The 18,754-nt window shown below is 42.7% G+C and overlaps 1 protein-coding gene across 1 annotated transcript in view; it reads right to left on the reverse strand.

Moving 5' to 3' along the window:
* ANOS1 (anosmin 1) overlaps positions 1-18,754 on the reverse strand; it is a 170,402-nt gene that overhangs the window by 70,986 nt on the left and 80,662 nt on the right. Inside the window, 1 exon segment of the mRNA XM_032475311.1 lies at positions 1,825-1,887. Within this exon segment, the coding sequence (XP_032331202.1) occupies positions 1,825-1,887 (63 nt within the window).

Below are 18,754 nucleotides of genomic sequence, written 5' to 3' on the forward strand. Positions count from 1 at the left end.
AATGTGTGCTGTGTTCAGCCATGAAGTTTGGGGATAATTTGCTGTACAGCTAGAGGTAAGAAATAGAAAGATACATTAAACTGAACCCCAGGTAAGCATGTTTGCTGGAAAAGTTTGGACTGGAGCCCTGAAGAAGCCCAAAGATATTTTGTAAAAACTGAAGGATACTATGTCAGCTCCCTTGGCGGAGCGGATACCATGATTTACATTCCCCTGTACCATCTCCAACATCCAGAAAAGGGCTGGATACGAAAAGACACAGGAGAGTTCTTCTATCTGATTTGACACTAAGTCATTAGCTTAGCCACAGGGGTCAACAGCAGAGCAACTGGCTACGTAACTTTGAACATCTGCCAGTGCTATATATCATTTGAAGCGTTTTAACGTTCACAATTACAAAACGCTTCCAAAGACTTCAGTGATGGTAATCCTCAAGCCCGAGGTGCTTCTGGCAACAGATGCTATTATATAAGAGTTTGCAAAAATCACCGAGATTCCAGACAGTCACAAAACGCTGAGTAGAAACTTTCAGAGCAAATTAAAATTGAGATTGAGGAAGATCATGTATTCATTGTGTGAGCAGGTGAGAAATGCTTCCATTCCACTTTTCTAAAACAACACTCAACACTTTTCTAAAATAACCCTGTAACATTACGACCCCGTGGAACTGTCCACGGGGAGTCCAGCCACAGCAGCACTTGGACACAGTGGGACCCATCGGAGGCGGGGTTTTAGACCTGGTCCTGCTACCTGGGTGGGACTGGACAACTTCCAACATCCCAGTCCCCTGCGGCTTCCACACACAACTCTGTGGACTTACTGCATGCCTTGATTAATCTCCATGCTTACTGGGAAGGTCAGAAGATGTCATAACTACAGACATTATCGTATGCACCATGAAACTGGGGAAGTTATCATTGTCTCATTCCACCACTGTGCTCTCAGAATGGAAACTGTGCATCCTCCAAGGTGACCCCCAGGTGACGACCACACATGCACCTCCTGCACAGCACAGAGCTTAGACCAGAGCCTCCACGTCTGTCTGGAGAACCTCGGAAGTCCCCCACCAGCCCCAGTTCCATGTGAAGAAGCCCTGCAAGGTCGTTTCACTCTGATGCCACATGGGCATGTCCTCTGGTCCCTCCCCACCACACTCCACGGCGCTGCTTGGGCGGCCGTCGTGGGCTCTTCCAACCCTTGTTCTCACAGCCCTTGTGGACTTTCCGACCTTCCTGACCTCGAGAGGCCACCGGGCGGTCAGCTGGGTGCACATCCTCCCGGCCGCTTCACAGCAGCCCCCTGGGTCCCTGGTTTGCCCTGGAGCAGACAGTTCAGCAAAGCAGCTCTCCCGTCTGTCGCACAACTGATGATCTCAGACAGTGGTCGCCCAAGACAGTAACGCTCTGTTACCTACGTGACAGCACAGGGAACGTCACATGCTTCCACACAGGAAAAGGCGGGCCAGAGTCAGCCCAGGACACGGGAGGCCCGAGGGGTGAGAAGTCAGATGAAAATGTCTGAGAAACTGCACCACGAGTAACGGGTGTCCTCTGCCAAGAGGCGTGACGATGTCAACATGGCGCAGAGAACGACCACAGAAGCCAAGGCGCCAGGTCGGAGGAGGGCAGCCACTCGCACCTTTCTTTAAAGGTAATCAGAGTAGTTTTTCTGTCTGATTAATCAATAATGGAAGCATGAGTGGCTCGGTTTTAAGACGCCTCAATAATTTTTTTAATGTGAATTCACACACACGCCCACAGACATGCACCCCCAAGCTACAGACGAACACAGGTGCCCCTCGGCCCCTGGGCCCCGTAGTCTTACCTCACAGAAGCTCTGGCACTGCTGCTTCCGCAGGTCCCAGGACGCCTTGCAGGGCTCCAGGCACTGGGAGAGAGGAACGAGGGAAATAAATTGGTAAACACGGTCAGGAAACAAAGCGGAAAAGGAAAGGACCCTGCTTGGGCGCCATCCTCACTGTTCGGTGCCTACTTTCCTTGGTGATTTTAGGAAATCTACCTAATCAGAGGCTCACGTTAACCATGTGTCCCAGGGCTCTGAGCGAGAGCATCACTACAGAGCGGGGACAGCTGGACGTGTGTTTCAACACGGCTGAAAAGGAACAGCGGCACAGTCTGGCTGGAGGTGACATCTAGGAAAAGGTGTGACACTGCCTGGCAGGCACAGCGACTTGGACAGGAGATATTGTTTATTCAATAACAAATATCTTCTAAAGGCTGCTGTTACAGATCAATGTTTTCTTCTCATAAACGTCAATAATAACTTGCTTTTACTTTGGCTGTGGGGTGGGGGGTATAGCACGTGCTTGGCGGGCACGAGGTCCTGGGTTCAATCTCTAGTGCCTTCGTTTAGGGGGAAAATATATATATATATATATATATATATGCTCTTCTGTAAGTGACTGAAGTATTAAATATATGTATATACATCTCACACATGTTAAGTTATGTCTTTATGTCAGTGAATCCAACATTTACCCAATTTAAGTTCTCTATTAAAATATATTGAATATGCTGAACACAAGATTCTGACATGCGAGTTTCAGAATAAAGTTTGAATATGTATATTTTTATATGTAAGAAATTTAGTATTACATATAATTTATACTTATACTCAATAATTTATATGTATTTTAATAAATCAAAGATAATACCCAGGATCCATTGTTCAGTCACAACTGTGACAATAAACAGTAACAGAACTGAATGAACAAAGTGCGTATGTCAAATAGTACTGAATAAACAATAGCACAGAATGATAAACAGTAACATTGAATAAACAATGTAAATACAGCTTATTAATACATATACAATGCATAATTATCACACAAAACATAGTAGCAGAGAGCACTATATATACTATCTGTATAATACATTGTAGGAAGAGGCCTCACGATGGAAATTGTTACATTCATATGAATGGACATCATATTCTCAAAATTACATTTCAACACAATTTTTAACTATTAAATTATTAATGATTAAAAGCTAATCATCATGTATCGTTAAATGTCGGTTGTCTAAATAACTGGCATACCCCTGGCTCCCAGAGGCTCGTGATTATTTTATCTGTATGACTCTTATTTCATTATTGATTAATTTTCCAATTGAGATCAAAATTCTCAATTAAATTTCTGACATGTATAATGTAGAATTCAGGATATACACCTGTGCTATTCTTTCACTCTACTTTCTAGTACCCTCCCTGTTTTAAAATAAAGATATAGTTTAAAAGATAAACTGGAAAACTCTATGGTGAAATTTAATTTTCAAATATCCATTGCTATTTTTTTAGTCAAAAATGCACATATGAAAACAAACCACTGCCTGTGTATCAAGTGTCCATCTGTCACGGCCCTGCTCTCACAGTGTGATCAGTGACCAATAATATAAGCATCACGCTGTTGTTTATTAGAAACGCAAGCCTGTGAGTGGCCCCCAGACCTACAGAGTCATAGCTCTGCAATCGGGACCCAAGAATCTCTTCCAGCAAGCTCTCCTGGAGATCCAGATGCTACACTGAGCTTTAAAAAGAACTACCTTATTGTGGAGAGCATTTCCCAAAATATATATGTATCGAATCATCACACTGTACACCTTAAACTTACACAATGTGCAATTAAAATTATACAATGCGTGTTATGTCAACTGTATCTCAGAAAGGCTGGGGAAAAAAACTGCTGTAGAATTTGATGGAAAACAGTCTATGATGTCACTTTCTTGTTTCATGCACGTTACATTAAGAATTGATCTATTTCTTATGAAAGTATTCTAGATGTCATATTCTTTACTGTTGCATATGAACAATTTGTCTTTAGTTATTTTAATTTTAAAACCCTGTGCTCTTCAGTGATTCTTTCCCAAGACCTCTATGAGCTTGTCCCAAGTTTATCTGTATTCACTTCTCCCAAGCATGCTCTAAAACAAGTGTACAATTTTTCACCCCTACAACAATTCTAAATTTTTTGAATAGCAAGGAAATAATCTTGAAACCTGTCTACCTTACGCATTCCCTAGAGTCAGTCTCGTTTCCTAAAGGTACACCCAATGCCTTACCCTCAGAGCTATCCTTATGCGTGTCAAGACGTTGGCTCCCAGCCAAAAAAAATTTAGTCGTCATTTAATAAATATGCTTAGATCTAATTCCTTCTCAAGAGCACTTAAAATGAATAAATGGCACTCTTTAAAACACCTTGCAACTTTGTTCATTTGGAGAAGCGTCGCACGATGGAGAAGAACCAACCACTCCACAAGATCTGGGTTTTTTCATGGACAGACGTTCAGCAACTTACAAGTTAAGTTCTCTGTCACTTCATTCAGGAAACATCCAACAAGCATTTGTTCCCACATAAAAACTGTTCAGTGCAATGAGGCTAAAAACATCTCAAAATAATAATGCAATTCTTGCTTTCTGTCACTGCTGAAAATGTAAATTTGGAAAACACAGTATCACATGCATACGGTTACACTTTCACAACTACAGGGCATGAAAAAGTCAGTGCTTTGTGATAGCCACCATTCCAAGTCAACCTGGAGAACAAATACCTTATACGAAACAGGTGTTGTTTAGAAACATGGGTATACTTTTAAAATGCTAACGGCAGCAACACATACTGCACCTCTCCTTATTAATCGAACCTGTTAGCATCGGGTATACACAACATATTTAAAGTTCTGTTTCAATTGCATGCTTTCCTGATTTCCAGTAACCACTAGTCAGTAGCATCTGAAGATATGTTTCAAAATGCTATTAATGACAGGCCAACATTTTCTTTCAGTAATCCTCTGTGAAAACCGCCTGACCAGAACAGCCCAGATGGGGACACCTGAGTACATCTCTGTAGGATAAATCTGCCAAATCTCTGTTTTTTTATGGGGCTGTTGTCCAGGTAAAATGCGTTCAACAAAAGACAGAGAGGAAAAAAGTGACAGCCATTTCTCTCACACTTCAAGCAAGAAGAAAACACGTCCTTTTTCTCCGAGGAATCGTAAGAAAAGGTAACATTAAATAAATAAAACATAAAGTTTTGCCCCAGAAAAGGGTAGCCCTAAATCTCCTCTTCCATGAGAGAAAAGAACAGGAGAGAAATAACACTACAAGCAGACAACTGCACATTTGAGGACCGTGATTATATATTGCCTCAAACTACAAAGAACAAAACAAAAAACAAACAAAAAAAAAACCAAACAATAATCAAAGAATATTTCAGCAAGTGTTTCAGGCTTTCAAGTTTAGGACGATCAGCTGTTTGAAGTCATTTCCTCCTAGGCTATTGCTTCAGGCTCAATGAAGAAAAACGTCAAATTTCAGAGAAATTTTTAAAAAAAGGTTGAGCCAGCTAATCCCACAGGTCATCATTTGGAATGTAGGTTATCAATTATTTTTTACTTAATCTAGGAAGACACACTCGCAATAGCACTTGCTCAGGTGACAATTCTACATTACATTTATGTTTTAAACAGTCCAGTAGTAAACATGTTCATTCAGTGTCCCACTGGGATGTAAGGTGCACGAGCACAGACTTTGTGACATTTACTAAAGTATTCTTTGCACATTGTAGCAGCTCAGAAAACACCTGTGAAATAAATTTATTGATAAATTTAAGTGTTTTTATAACCAGCACTTAAGGTTGAGACACCCAGATATTTCCAGGGACCAAGCAAATAATGACTACGAGTTATGGGGGTAAATATCGGATAACTGGGAGTGTGAGGAAGGATGGTACACTGGGGAGCTCACCTCAAACCCAGGAAACAACCGTTCCTCACTGCCTCCGCTTCTTGTCCAGAATCGCCTGGCACTCAAACTTTACAGAGAAGCCAATGACACAGAATGCCTGTAAACCCGCCCAATGTTTAAATGTACTGCCCTACACTGTACAGGTCTTTTTTAGTGTAATTTATTTACGTCATAAGATACGCAATAAATTATTTTAATTGCTCGAAGGAAGTGGTTCTGAAATGGGAGTGATTCTGTATTCCCAGGGGACATGTGGCAATGCCTGGAGATCACTTGTTTGTTTGTTACGACTGAGGGGAGAGGCACTGGCTTCTTGTAGGTAGAGCCTAGGAAGTCTACTTAAATTCTGCAACGTGCAGGAGAGCCCCCCTACCCAATAAAAAAAATTGTCTGGCTCCAGATGTTGACTGTGCCAAGGTCTAGAGTTTGTGAACAACATGCAACAGAAATGCAGTGTGTTAACCACAGTAACAGGGCTGATCCTGAGAAACGACTTCCCCAGGATGGAGGAGCAAATGCTACTTAGGACTACGAGCTCTCATCACGGAACAGTTCTATGTAATCTGGTCACACTCGCCCTTCTAAAATACAGTTTTGAAAATGTGAGGTCCCTGATACAAGTAGTCAATAATTATCAAGTGAAACCCAAAATGTATGGTTTTACATTTAAAACATCTGGTCAACCAGCAAATCATGTCTAACCATCTTCTTCAACCTCGTATAAATTGTTTCCAGTGAAGCTGGTTGCTTTTCTCTTCCCCAAACCCAGGATCCTTTCCAATTCCAGTTTATTACTACATTTTTTTCTTAAAGAGAAGCCATTCAGTCCTTCTTCACTCAGATCAGTAGCTGCTTCAAACCATCTAACTTTCACCATTGCTGTCCACACAGTGCACGCTGACTTCCTCTCTCTGCGACCATGGAGCGTCTAGGGTTTCTGCCAAGAATCCTCACATTTCACTTTTGACTGATTTGTGGAGTCTATGACTTGTACTGAAGTGACACAACCTTCAGTTGCTCTTCAGGAGGGAGTGTGCCTGCTAACCCCCTTGCAATCCTTCACGAGGTGCATGGGACTGAGCAGGCAAATGAGGGGACGGAGTCTAGAACTACCCAAGAGCAGGACCACAGTGCAGCCAGCACAGAACAGGGCAATGGGAGCTCCGGTGTGAGCCCCAGCTCTGCCACGTGTCTACTCCACAGCTGACCAACATCACATCTACTCTTGAGCCTCGGTTTGCTAACTCAGATATGGGCACACAATCCCCCACGTTAACTCACGGAGCTATCACTGAACATGAAAGAGTGCCAGAACCTTTACAGATGTATGGAGCACGCTTAAAACCATCTGTTCCACGGTGCCTCACAACAAAGCCACGCGGGAACATAAAATTAGGTACTATTATCCTTACATTTTGCAGAGAGGGAACTGCAGTTTAGCGAGGTTGAGGAAACAAAGCATGTGACAATGGTTGAGACTGTGGGAATTAGAATTTGGACCCAGGCTTTGGCACATCCAAAGGAATGTTATTTCCACCATGAAGCACTGCTCTATGCATGCCACATGCTGCAAGGCATTTAATGAGATGATACGTGTGAAGGGGATTTAGAAACTGAAAAGTACTTCGCAAATCCAAGAGATGACTAATTATTACCATCCCAAGGAGGACTCGGCTCCAGGAAGCTCTAGGTGCCTACAAATTCCAAGGTGTTTATGTACACCACCAGCAGAGAGATCCAACTCTTATGAGCCAAAGTACTGACGAAGAGGGAAATGATTGATATTGCTTTGGTGAACTACCATCCGGACAGCTTGGCACAAAATCCCATACCTTATATTTAATTAAACACTCTCATAAAAGTAATAAAGCAACAGAAATTATATCATCTGCACAGCAACCACCAAAAATTCTGAAGCAAAAAAGTTCCCTATAAGATACAAATGTCCACACATGCCCAATCGTCAAGGAAATAGAACCCATAATTACATTACGCTGAATAGACGGAACCTAACATTAAAACAAAGCAAGTAGAACTCCATACAGCTCAACCTGCTCAGACTAACATCTGCTAAATCAGCAAATACGGATTCATATTTCCTTTGTGCAAGGTGCTCATCTATTCAGTAAGGAGGGGAGAAATCTGGTCAAGATTCATTCTGCCCTAAAGTAGCCTATAATCTCCATGGGAGGGAAGCATGTGGATAAAGCAGGGGACAGCAATGAAGCACACAAGAAATGACCGAAGAATAACGTCCCATAAGAAACTGAAGAAGTGATACGTAGCTCCACGTGGGATAACTGGAGAGCATTTCACAGAACGGAGGGCTCCTGAATTAGCTTGGCAGGGTGAGGAGGACTTGAGCATTGTCAGTAGATTCGGGGCCAAGACAACACTGTAAGTAAGTGGGGGCACCAAACGTTCTCAACCCACTCAGAAATGACCTGACCATGCCAATAAGAGGGAGGGTGCAGGAGACACAAACACAGGGAGAGACGTGGAATTAAGTGTTTAACACGACGAGTCTGGGGTGTGTAGTGCATGTGCAGGAAGGGATGCCCGCCAAGCTGCTGGAACTGTGGACATGGTGTTCTGGAGAAAGGGGAAGCTAGTGATGCGCATGTGCAAGTCTCTCTTCTCTTCCTCCCTACATCATTCATTCCTTTCATAAATATGTACTTAATTTCATTACCACAGTGTCATGCTAAGTGGTGTGTCTGCTAGATTTATGAACTCTGCACACACACACACACACACACACAATGAAGACTGGCGCGTCTAGACTGTGGGGGACTGGGATAGGCAAGAGCTAGAATGGTAACACGGGACGTCTCATGGTTCAGGAAAATGTTCTTGTTTGCTCCACTTCGCTCCCTCTTTTTGCATCTGTGCACGAGGAGACTGAAACGTGAGGAGACGCGAAAAAGAAGAGAGGGGGACACACTGGCTGGCAGAAAAGAAGGGTCAGGTGAACTGGGGTCTGATTGAAGACGCAGGACAAACAAGAAATAATCAACATACAAGGTCCCAGGGAAAGCTGCAAGGCTTATGACGTGGGAACACAGAATTTCAGAAAGGCAAGGAATCTCTGATGGCATAGAATCCAACCCTGCATTTTCCAGATTTGGCAACTAAAACAGCTTCACAGCAGCAATGGCTGGGTTGCAGCATTTAGGTCCACGGCTCCAGCTGCGATTGGACACAGGCCATTCAATTTGCTGTTCGGCTTAGCAGATGTAAGAATTTGGATGCAGAGATACATGCCAGTGGTCATGAGTCACACATGCCAGCCAGTCACAGGTTTCCAACGTGGTGAGAAAGTGCTGACAATTAGATATGGGTCCTTCCAGGTACAATTCTGGGGCTGGGCCTGAGGGGTCTTGAGTGGATAGACCACACAGTGAAGGACACAGAAACTGATGATCCCAGTCAGGTCTGAGGTTTCTGATATATAAAAGAGTAACAGTTGCCCAAGAGGATTCTTTGGAAATAAACATTTTAATGACAACACTTTTAAATGTTTACATATAGTAGACGCTCCATGAATCTGGTCCCCTTCCATTTCCAGAGGACCATAAAGGAGAACTGATTTTCATTCTTTCACATTTCCCTGATATCTACCTTCTTCCTTTTAATTGAAGAAGAAAAAGTTCTTTTAATTCTGGTCTCTGAAGCACTTTCCAATAATTGTTTTTAAAGTGCCATTTTGGGGCCCAAATTACGACAGTTGTGCACTGTTCTTGTCTGTGTGGGCAGAGGTGGATTCAGAAGGGAAAAAATCTAAGGCTACAGCCCTGCACGTTTTACAGAACATATGGTATGGTTTCACAAAAAAATTTTCTGTTGAATAATAAAAAGTCAAATAGTGATTTATAGTTAATTTTTGTCTGGATGGTTGCCTGGATGTACAGAATAAATTTGGAGTTTCACAGAAAATATTCACTTTTCTGTTCATACAGGTCTGTACTCACCACATATAATAATACTATCGACAGAAGTTTCCAAAGACCTCTTCTGTTTTCTGAATTAATAGCAGCACGTTTCTCTGGGAAACTGTAGATCTGTTTTTTAGATAGAAGTGGGTTTTCCCCCCAATATAGTTCCTAAAATATGTGCACCGTACTGTCTTTAGAATTATTCATGGACTTTCTCCAGTTCTCAATTGGTCTAGAAATTGTTACAATCCTGTGTGTGGAAAAGTGCACTGTGTCTTGCCAAAATAATGAAATCTTTTGGCGGACAGCCCATGAAAGTACAGTTGAACAATCATCAGAGCCTAAACCACAGAGGATTAGCAAGCCAACCCCGGAGAGCAATGTCACGCCTCAGATATCTCCAATCACAAGCCAACTTTCTCTGAAACATTCACAGGATAATTACTCTCCCTCATGATGTTTATCAAGAAACCTGGGCCTCGTTTCATCACAACCATCTCTCACAATAAACGGAGTTCTAACATTAAGAGTTCTTTTTAGTTTCAGCAAAACGTGTTTAGAAACAAACAGTTAAAATGGAAAAAAAGAAATGAATCCAGGAAGTTATCATCGGAAGACCCTCCTCTCACTGTGTCCTCTCTCATGGGAACTGCACCATTATGCATTCCACGAAGTTTTTTGAAATAGATCCATCAGGGAATTCTGTTCCACTGAAGACGAAGCACATGTCCTCAGCATCTCGATTTTCCTCCTGACCTGCTATGGCATCTTGGCATAGTGCTCAAGTGTCAAATAATATCCCCATGGTTATTTCTCAAATGAAAAAGATATTATGCATACCTGTAACTTATATAATATTATACATCAACTATACTTCAATTTTAAAATTTTTTAATAAAAATTTTTTAAAATATAAAGGCTAAAAGGCCATTAATAATGAGGAGAAAGTGACAGCTTTACAGTGGGGAAACCTGGAGAAAACACCGTAACTGAGTGATAAAGGAAACACCTCCCGGGGAAAGCCACCTGGTGTGCCCCTGGTTTTAGCACAGCAGCATCACCACTGAGGCAGCGTCCCTGCGCAAAGAGCAGAACCTGACTCCAACCACAAGGAAATATCAGACAAGCCCAGAATGAGGTGCCTTCTACAAAGCAACAAGCCTCTGGTCTTCAAAGCACCAGTGGTGTGAGAGGCAAGGAGGGTCAAAGATTGCTCCCAGAAGAAAGGACACTAAAGTTGTGTGACAACTAAATGCAAGCATGCTGATGGGTCGGATCCTGAAGCAGAGAAAACAATGCTAGACAGGGCATTACTGGCACAATTAGTGAAATTTAAACGCAGACCAAATATGGGGTCACAGAAGTACATCAACTGTGAAATTCCCTGTGTTCGAAAGTTCCACAGCAGTTGTGGAAGAGATATATGCTGAACAATTTAGGGGTAAAGGGTCATGGTGTCTGCAACTTTTTTAAAAAATGGATGGAAAAAATAACAATTATAAGTACTCTGAAAAAAAGAAAGAGAATGCGGTAAAGCAAGTAGAAGTTAACAACTGATAAATCTAGGTTGGGGTCAACAACTCGAAAGCAGGACCCAAATGTGACACACCATCTGTTTTTGCAAATAAAATCTGGTGGAGGAGGTGGGTCTGAGGCGTGTCCTCTGGTCTCTCCTCGCACAGCTGCCTTGTGAATAAGCTTGCTTGGCCACAAACGTCGGCCTGCATCTCAGCAGTTGGCAGGCTGCGACGCAAGCAAATGGACCTGGTGGGACAGTCGTGCCCTGCTGTAATTTGACCCAGAGGACACATGTCTAGAAACATCACCCTGGCTGTACTGCATCAAAAAATCTGAAGAGGCTGCTTCGACTAAAACTTTCCCACTGCCGTGGTATCTTTCAAAAAGAAGCAGTTGTGCCTCTCAGTGCTGCGGAGATGCAATGGAGTGGAATGAATGAAACAGAGGAGTTGTGGAAAGTGTCAGAAACAGTATTCTCACCGTCACTGACGAGCTAAGACTTGTTCCTGAGGATGATTCTAACACTAAAGAAAGAAGTAGCAATTCCGTGCCTCTGAGGAGCATTATTTTCTAGTCTCATCTCCAATGGCAAAAGCTGGACAGCTTAAATCTGCATCTTGAAAGCATCTACCACACTGGTCTGCATTTTGGTCCCAGAGAACAGAAAGGAGAAAACATTGTCTGCCGGCAGCCAAGATGCCGGAGGAGAAGGAGTTCCTTTCACGAACACGCCAAAATCACAGCTAACTACAGAACAACCATCGACCACAAAGACTGGAATCTACCAGAAAAGGACACATTTCCTACCAGAAAAGGACACATTTCCTACCAGTAAAGGAACATTTTCCTTAAGTAAAGACATAAAGAAGGACCCACAGAGAGATGGGCAGGAGGGGCAGACTCGTGATATAATCAAACCCCACACCCCTGGGTGGGGGACCCACAAACTGGAGAACAATTATATCACAGAGGCTCTCCCAGGAGTGAGAGTTCTGAGCCCCACGTCAGGCTCCGCAGCCCAGGAGTCAGGCACCCCCAGAGCACTTGGCTTTGAAGGCCAGTGGGGATTAACTGCAGGAGCACGACAGGACTGGGGGAAATAGACTTCACTCTTAGAGAACGCACACAAGATGTCCGACTCATCAGCACCCAGGGCTAAAGCCGTCCTTCCACAGGAGCCTGGGCCAGACCTACCTACTGGTCTTGGAGAGCCCAGAAATAAACCCACCCACTTACAGTCAATTAATCTTCGACAAAGGAGGCAGGAATGGACAATGGACAAGAGACAGTCTCTTCAGTAAGTGGTGCTGGGAAAACTGGACAGCTGCCTGTAAAAGACTGAATTTAGAACATTCTCTAACATATATAAGAATAAACTCAAAATGATTAAAGACCTAAATGTAAGGCTGAATACTCTAAAACCCCCAGAGGAAAACAAAGGCAGAGCACTCTTTGGCATAAATCGCAGCAGTGTTTTCTTGAATTCGTCTCCTCAAGTAAAGGAAATAAAAGGAAAAATAAACAAATGGACCTAATTAAACTGAAAATCTTTTGCATAGAAAAAGAGACCATTAACAAAACAAAAAGAACCTATGGGATGGGAGAAATTATTTTCAAATGATGTGACTGACTGACAAGGGATTAATTTTCAAAATATACAAACAACAGCTGAAACCCAGCACCAACAACAAAAAACCCAAACAAACAAAAACAAATAACCCATCAAAAAATGGGCAGAAGACCTAGACATTTCTCCGAAGAAGACACGCAAATGGCCAACAGGCACATGAAAAGATGCTCAACATCACTAATTATTAGGGAAATGCAAATCAAAACTACAATGAGGTATCACCTTCCACCAGTCAGGATGGCCATCATTAAAAAGTCTACAAATAATAAACGAAAGAAACATTGCGTAGAAAAGGGAATCCTCCTGTACTGCTGGTGGGAATGTAAATTGGTGCAGCTACTATGGAAAACAGTATGGAGGTACCTTAAAAAACTGAAAATAGACTTACCATAAGACTCAGCAATCCCACTCCTGGGCATATATCCGAAGAAAACTCTAATTCAAAAAGGTAGACGCACCCCAATGTTCATAGCAGAACTACTTACAATAGCCACGACATGGAAGCAACCTAACTGCCCACTGACAGATGACTGCATAAAGAAGACGTAGTATATGTATACAATGAAGTATTATTACTCAAGCACAAAAAAGAATGCAGTAATGCCATTTGCAGCAACATGGATGGACTTAGAAATTAGATCATACTAAATAAAGTAAGTCAAAGACAAAGGTCATACGATATCAGTTATATGTGGAACCTAAAAAAAATGATACAAATGAACTTATTTACAAACTAGAAATAGACTCAGACATAGCAAACAAAGTATGGTTACCAAAGGGGAGAAGGGGAGGGGGAGAGATAAATTAGGGGTTTGGGATTAACATATACACACTACTATTACATAAAACAGATAAACAACAAGGACCTATGGCATAACAGTATCCAGTATCTTGTGATGACCTATAATGCAAAAGAATCTGAAAAAGAATATATATATGTATGTATATGTGTGTGTGTATATACATATATATATTTGTTGTGCATCTGAAACTAAGAAGATTGTATGTTTTGTCTTTTTTTGGGGGGGAAGCAATTGGATTTTATTTATTTTTTAATGGAGGTACTGGGGATTGAACCCAGGACCTCGTGCATGCTAAGCATCTGTTCTGTCACTGAGCTATACCCTCCCCCTAACACAACATTGTAAATCAACTATACTTCAATGAAAAAGGTTGTTTAAAATTTATTGGAACACAGCCACATGCACTCCTTTATGCACTTGTATATGTGGTTGCTTTTGTGCTACAAGAGCTGAGCTGAACAGCTGCAACAGTTTGCATGGCCAAGAAAGGCAACAATATTCACTAGTCCTTGTCAGCACGTTTTGCTGTACCCTGATTTAGAGGAAAGGTATATGAAAGTTCTTTGTACTATTCTCGTAACTTTTCTGAAGTGTTTAAAATCAAGTTAGAAATTAAAAATCAGTACATCAAGTAATGTTAAAATTACTCAAAATCTCAAATTTTCTTCAACAGGCATCCTTGAGCTCTGTTATGGGCATATATCTACAGAGGAAAGGTGATTTTAAAAATAGCAAAGTGGCTATAAACAAGCTGTAAGAAGAAATGGAGACAAATGCATTAGAAACAAATGCTTGAGGTATGAAACCCCATCCTGACTAGATGGCATATCTTCCCACAATGTTTAACAAGCACCTTCTAGGCTTTGTAAAGTTGTATCTACCAGGTTCTATAAACAGGTGGTTAACCACAGCCTCAGGAACCCTAAGGGTCCTGAGGCCAGAGCAGCCCCAGGCGTCCTGGGGTCCCAGGGTAATTCCACGGAGGTTGTGTGAAGACCCCAATCATCCTGACTCTGTCTTGGTTTCTAATTATAAAGCACAGGAAACGAGTTCATTCAGCCATGTGGTCCAGTTCACCTCTGAGAATGTCCCTCCTTCCTCTGTCTTAAATAAACCCTTTTTGCAACATCAAAGCAAAGCATTTCTCACAGTGAAAATAGGAAATGAGTATAACCTACTTATTTTGCCATTGCAAACAATTCAATGACACATCCTGGGCATTGATTCGCCTTCAGGAGTATTTGCACTTGCTGCGTAAAGTCATACAGAAATTCTAAAATCAGCAGAATCAGCCCATCTCTATTACAAATCCCCCGAGGAAAAGCTGACTTTCGTGCCTGGCCAAGGCAGGGACGTAAAGGTTCTTCTCCCTCAGATGAGGAAACTTAGGTCCTAACTTGAACATTTTCCTAAAGACACTGGAGAAGTGACCCTCAGTGGGAAGTGTACCACAGAAGCAGATGGCTCAGTCAGATGACGTCCACAGACAGCCTCTCCTCCGGGAAAATTAAAAATGTGCATTTCACCCGTGTGCTCAAAAACTCAACGACGGCTAGAAAAAATATTCTCTCTGTCATTTCAAGACCAGAAAGTGTAACACGCACACACGTGTACACTTTTTGTTATAGTCTGATCACAGCATCTGTATCCTTTGCAGGTACCAAATCAACCACTTCCTTTCTCCCATGTGACCCCCAGGTAATCAGAATACCTCAGGGAAGCTGTCATTGCCGTTAGTCAGACATTCAGGCTGAATCAAGAGCCATCTCGTGCTTCCATTCGGTCCGATTCTGCACAGCTCCACGGGAGTCCCCTGTCACAGCGGGCTGTGGGCTTAAACAGCCAGGCGCCACCTCCCTGCTGAAAGGCAGAACTGAATCCGCACAGCAGGGTCCTGACATGGCTGAGGCCCAGGTTAAGGGGCTCCTCCCCGACATGCCCCAAGCTGAATGGAGATTAGGACTTCTCTCCCTTCATGCCACATTTAAAAGCTTAGGCCAGTCTAGCGTTGATCCTCATCTCCGTATATATTTTTCCTACACACTTTCTTAACATCACACAATTCTTAAGAAATCGTGTAATTGGTGATGTTGGAGAACCGTGTCAATCGTGTTCCCAAGCTGGGTGGCCTGCTGTCTTTTCCCCCTGAGTTCCTGGACTTACAAACTGTGGCGTACGTCACGGGAGTCACTCGGTTTTGCAAATGTGCCCCTATGTTAAGCCTCTCAGAGCTACTTAAAAAAAATTTTTTTTATTGTAGTCAGTTTACAATGTGTCAGTTTCTGGTGTACAGCATATTTCAGTATCTTATTTGTACTATGTGCTCTGGGTTAGTAAGATTGTTTCTATCAGCAATACGTAAGAAGGGCCTAGGTAGACAGACACTGTGGCCAATTAATTTCGAGAAATTGAATCTACTTGTCTGAGAGGTTAGTGATCGTGGCAGGTACTAAGCAAGAATGCAGGAAAGAAGCAAATCCTTACAGTCACGTTGTCCAGAGTGTCAGCAGTAACCCTTTTCACATAGATGCAGCCTGTTACACTGACAGCTTAATATGGATCTCTGGGGTTCGCCTGCCGACACTTCCAGCTCCAGGAAGACACGGCATGCTCCTGAGAGGACCAGCGAGCCAAAGCTTGTGAGGATGCCCGTCTCCTGTCTCCTGTCTCCTGTGCCAGATCAAAGCACCCCAGCTTTGTCGCCAGTAAAGGGCCTCTGGGACACGAGGGCATCTCTGAACAAACCCATTCACGCAGGCATAATGTGGGAGGTCTGCTCAAAATTAACGATTGAGGTGTAATTTTCGTTACTTTACAGAAGCTGAAAAGAAGACACTGGGGAGGAGGCTGTGGAGTAGTTGGGGTGGGGGACCCTATTTATATAGAACCTATTCGGTCTTTCAACCCATACTCAGAACTTGCACAATCTCACTTGGATATTTAGCTTTATTCTCCCTTCACCCCCAAAAGAGTGATATTGAGGTTCTTGTGTCCGATGGAATTCCTTTATAATGAAGTAACAATTAAAGTGACTTGTGTGCCCAGTCAAAACTAACAGCAAGTGCAAACTTAGCAGGTCTGGATCATCACGAAGGTTCGGTAATGATTCAGATTTTCCGCAAGGGCTAGGAAAGCCTTCCTTACACCGTGGGCAAGGCGGACACAGGTTTCTTAGCTGATTTCCTCTCATGACTCTTTTGACCTGAGACACAATTAAGAACCAACCAAAGAAGTTTCCTTTTGTTTTGCACATCACAACTCAGCAAATTCAACCCCGTTTGGTGAAGTCTAGGCTCACTTTTTCCACTCATTTATTCAATCATCAGTTGCTCTGCGGAACCAAAAAGTGCAGAAGACGAAGGCATTTTGCATCATCTTGAGTAGTGGTGCCCAGCATAATGCATGAGTGGAAATGCTGTATGCGTGCACGGCCCAATATGGTAGCCATCAGTCAGAGATGAGAGACATACATGACCTATAATATGGTGAGGGCTTGAAATCTGCCCTGTGTAACCAAAATACTAAAGGTTTAATTTTACTGCATTTTAATTCATTTAAATTTACACAGCCATATGTGGCTAGTGACCACCAAATTGGAGAGGACAAGAGTGTTAAAAGAAAAGTACAAGAGTTTGCCTTCAGCATCCATTATACACTCCCTCTAGTGGGAAAGGGAATAAAGTACACTTCCCAGATGACCTTATCACTAAGATTCTGAATTTAATTTGGCTATGCTAATGAACGCACTGATGCAGCATTTGAAGGCAGAAGTGAAGCAGAAGGTGTTTTTCTTGCCTGTCCCGTGTTCACTGTCTCTGCTGTTCAGAACCACAGTGGAAGAGTGAAGATTTTCTGCCTGTAGTCCTCAAGTCCTCAGCTTCCTGGATGTCTCCTGGGGAGACTTCACTGGGGGGGGGGGGGGGATGCTGGGCTCTGAGATAGTTGTTCCCGAGAGGCCTCAGAGCCAGCGAGAGGTCAGCTCTACAGTGCACTGGAGTCATTTCTGCAGGTCTGGATAGAGCCCCTTCCTTCAACACTTCCAGTCATTTCAGGAGCACCAAATTCCCTGTATTAAATTCCTTCCTGTTTATGTACCTAGAGCAGTTTGTTTCCTGCATCAACGCTGGCTGACACAAGGGACTAAAGATGAGAGATGTGCATTCAGATTTAACCCCTATGCTATCAAAAACGTGAAGAATATAGCCATGGCTTCTCTGATTGTCTGCTGTGTCACCCGCGTTAATTTATAAATGGCCTTCACTTTGTTACCTATCTACCTTCCCAGTATGCGTATTTGTTGAGCCACATCTATGCGTCTGACACTGTGAGAGACACGGGGAAAACAGACACGGGGAAAACATGGGCACGTAAGACAGTCTGCCTGCTTCAGCCTTAAGTGTGCTGGAGGGCAAAATTAATCAAGCCATTAGTACACGTGGGATTGATGCTATAGAAAAAGGAGAGAAGGACCAGTGGGGACCACCTCCCCCTGGCACGGAGTTGGCCAGAGCTCCCTGGGTGAAAGGGATGAAGGGATGACTAGACAGAAAATAGAACAATGAGTAGGAAGAGAATGAGGAACAAAAGCAGTGGGATGTTCTTGTCGGATTTGATCTTCAGAAGCATGAAAATAAAGCTGTAAATTTCAGCAACGTAGATCCACCCCAAAGGTTTCTGCTGGTTTGTGAGATGAAAGGTGTTTGTGATTTATAACACACAGGCTACTCAGAGTAAGCTGTAGCTTTTGAGCAAAGAGAATCTGGGATCTTAGCAATCCTCAGAGTAATTGCTGAATGTGTTTCCAGAAGCACCACAGGCATGATGTCAAAGTGTAAAACGAAGGAAAGAAAGTAACTCTGTTATCGAAGAAATTTATGTTCCCTTTATCAGAGACAAATGATCCAGCTTCCGTTTCTCCAAATATCCAGCGCCATTTCTAGAACCAGTCCTTTAATGACCTAATAAATACAGCCTGGGAGAGAGAGCTGCTTTATGAAACGGTAAAATTCCTAAGTAAGATTTCATGCACTTGGAAAGAACATAGAGTCAGACACTCCTATATTATTACAGACACATGTGGTATTTATGACCTAGTTGGTATATTAAAG

The sequence above is a fragment of the Camelus ferus genome, chromosome X (assembly GCF_009834535.1).
Source record: "Camelus ferus isolate YT-003-E chromosome X, BCGSAC_Cfer_1.0, whole genome shotgun sequence".
NCBI classification, from domain to species: Eukaryota; Metazoa; Chordata; class Mammalia; order Artiodactyla; family Camelidae; genus Camelus; species Camelus ferus.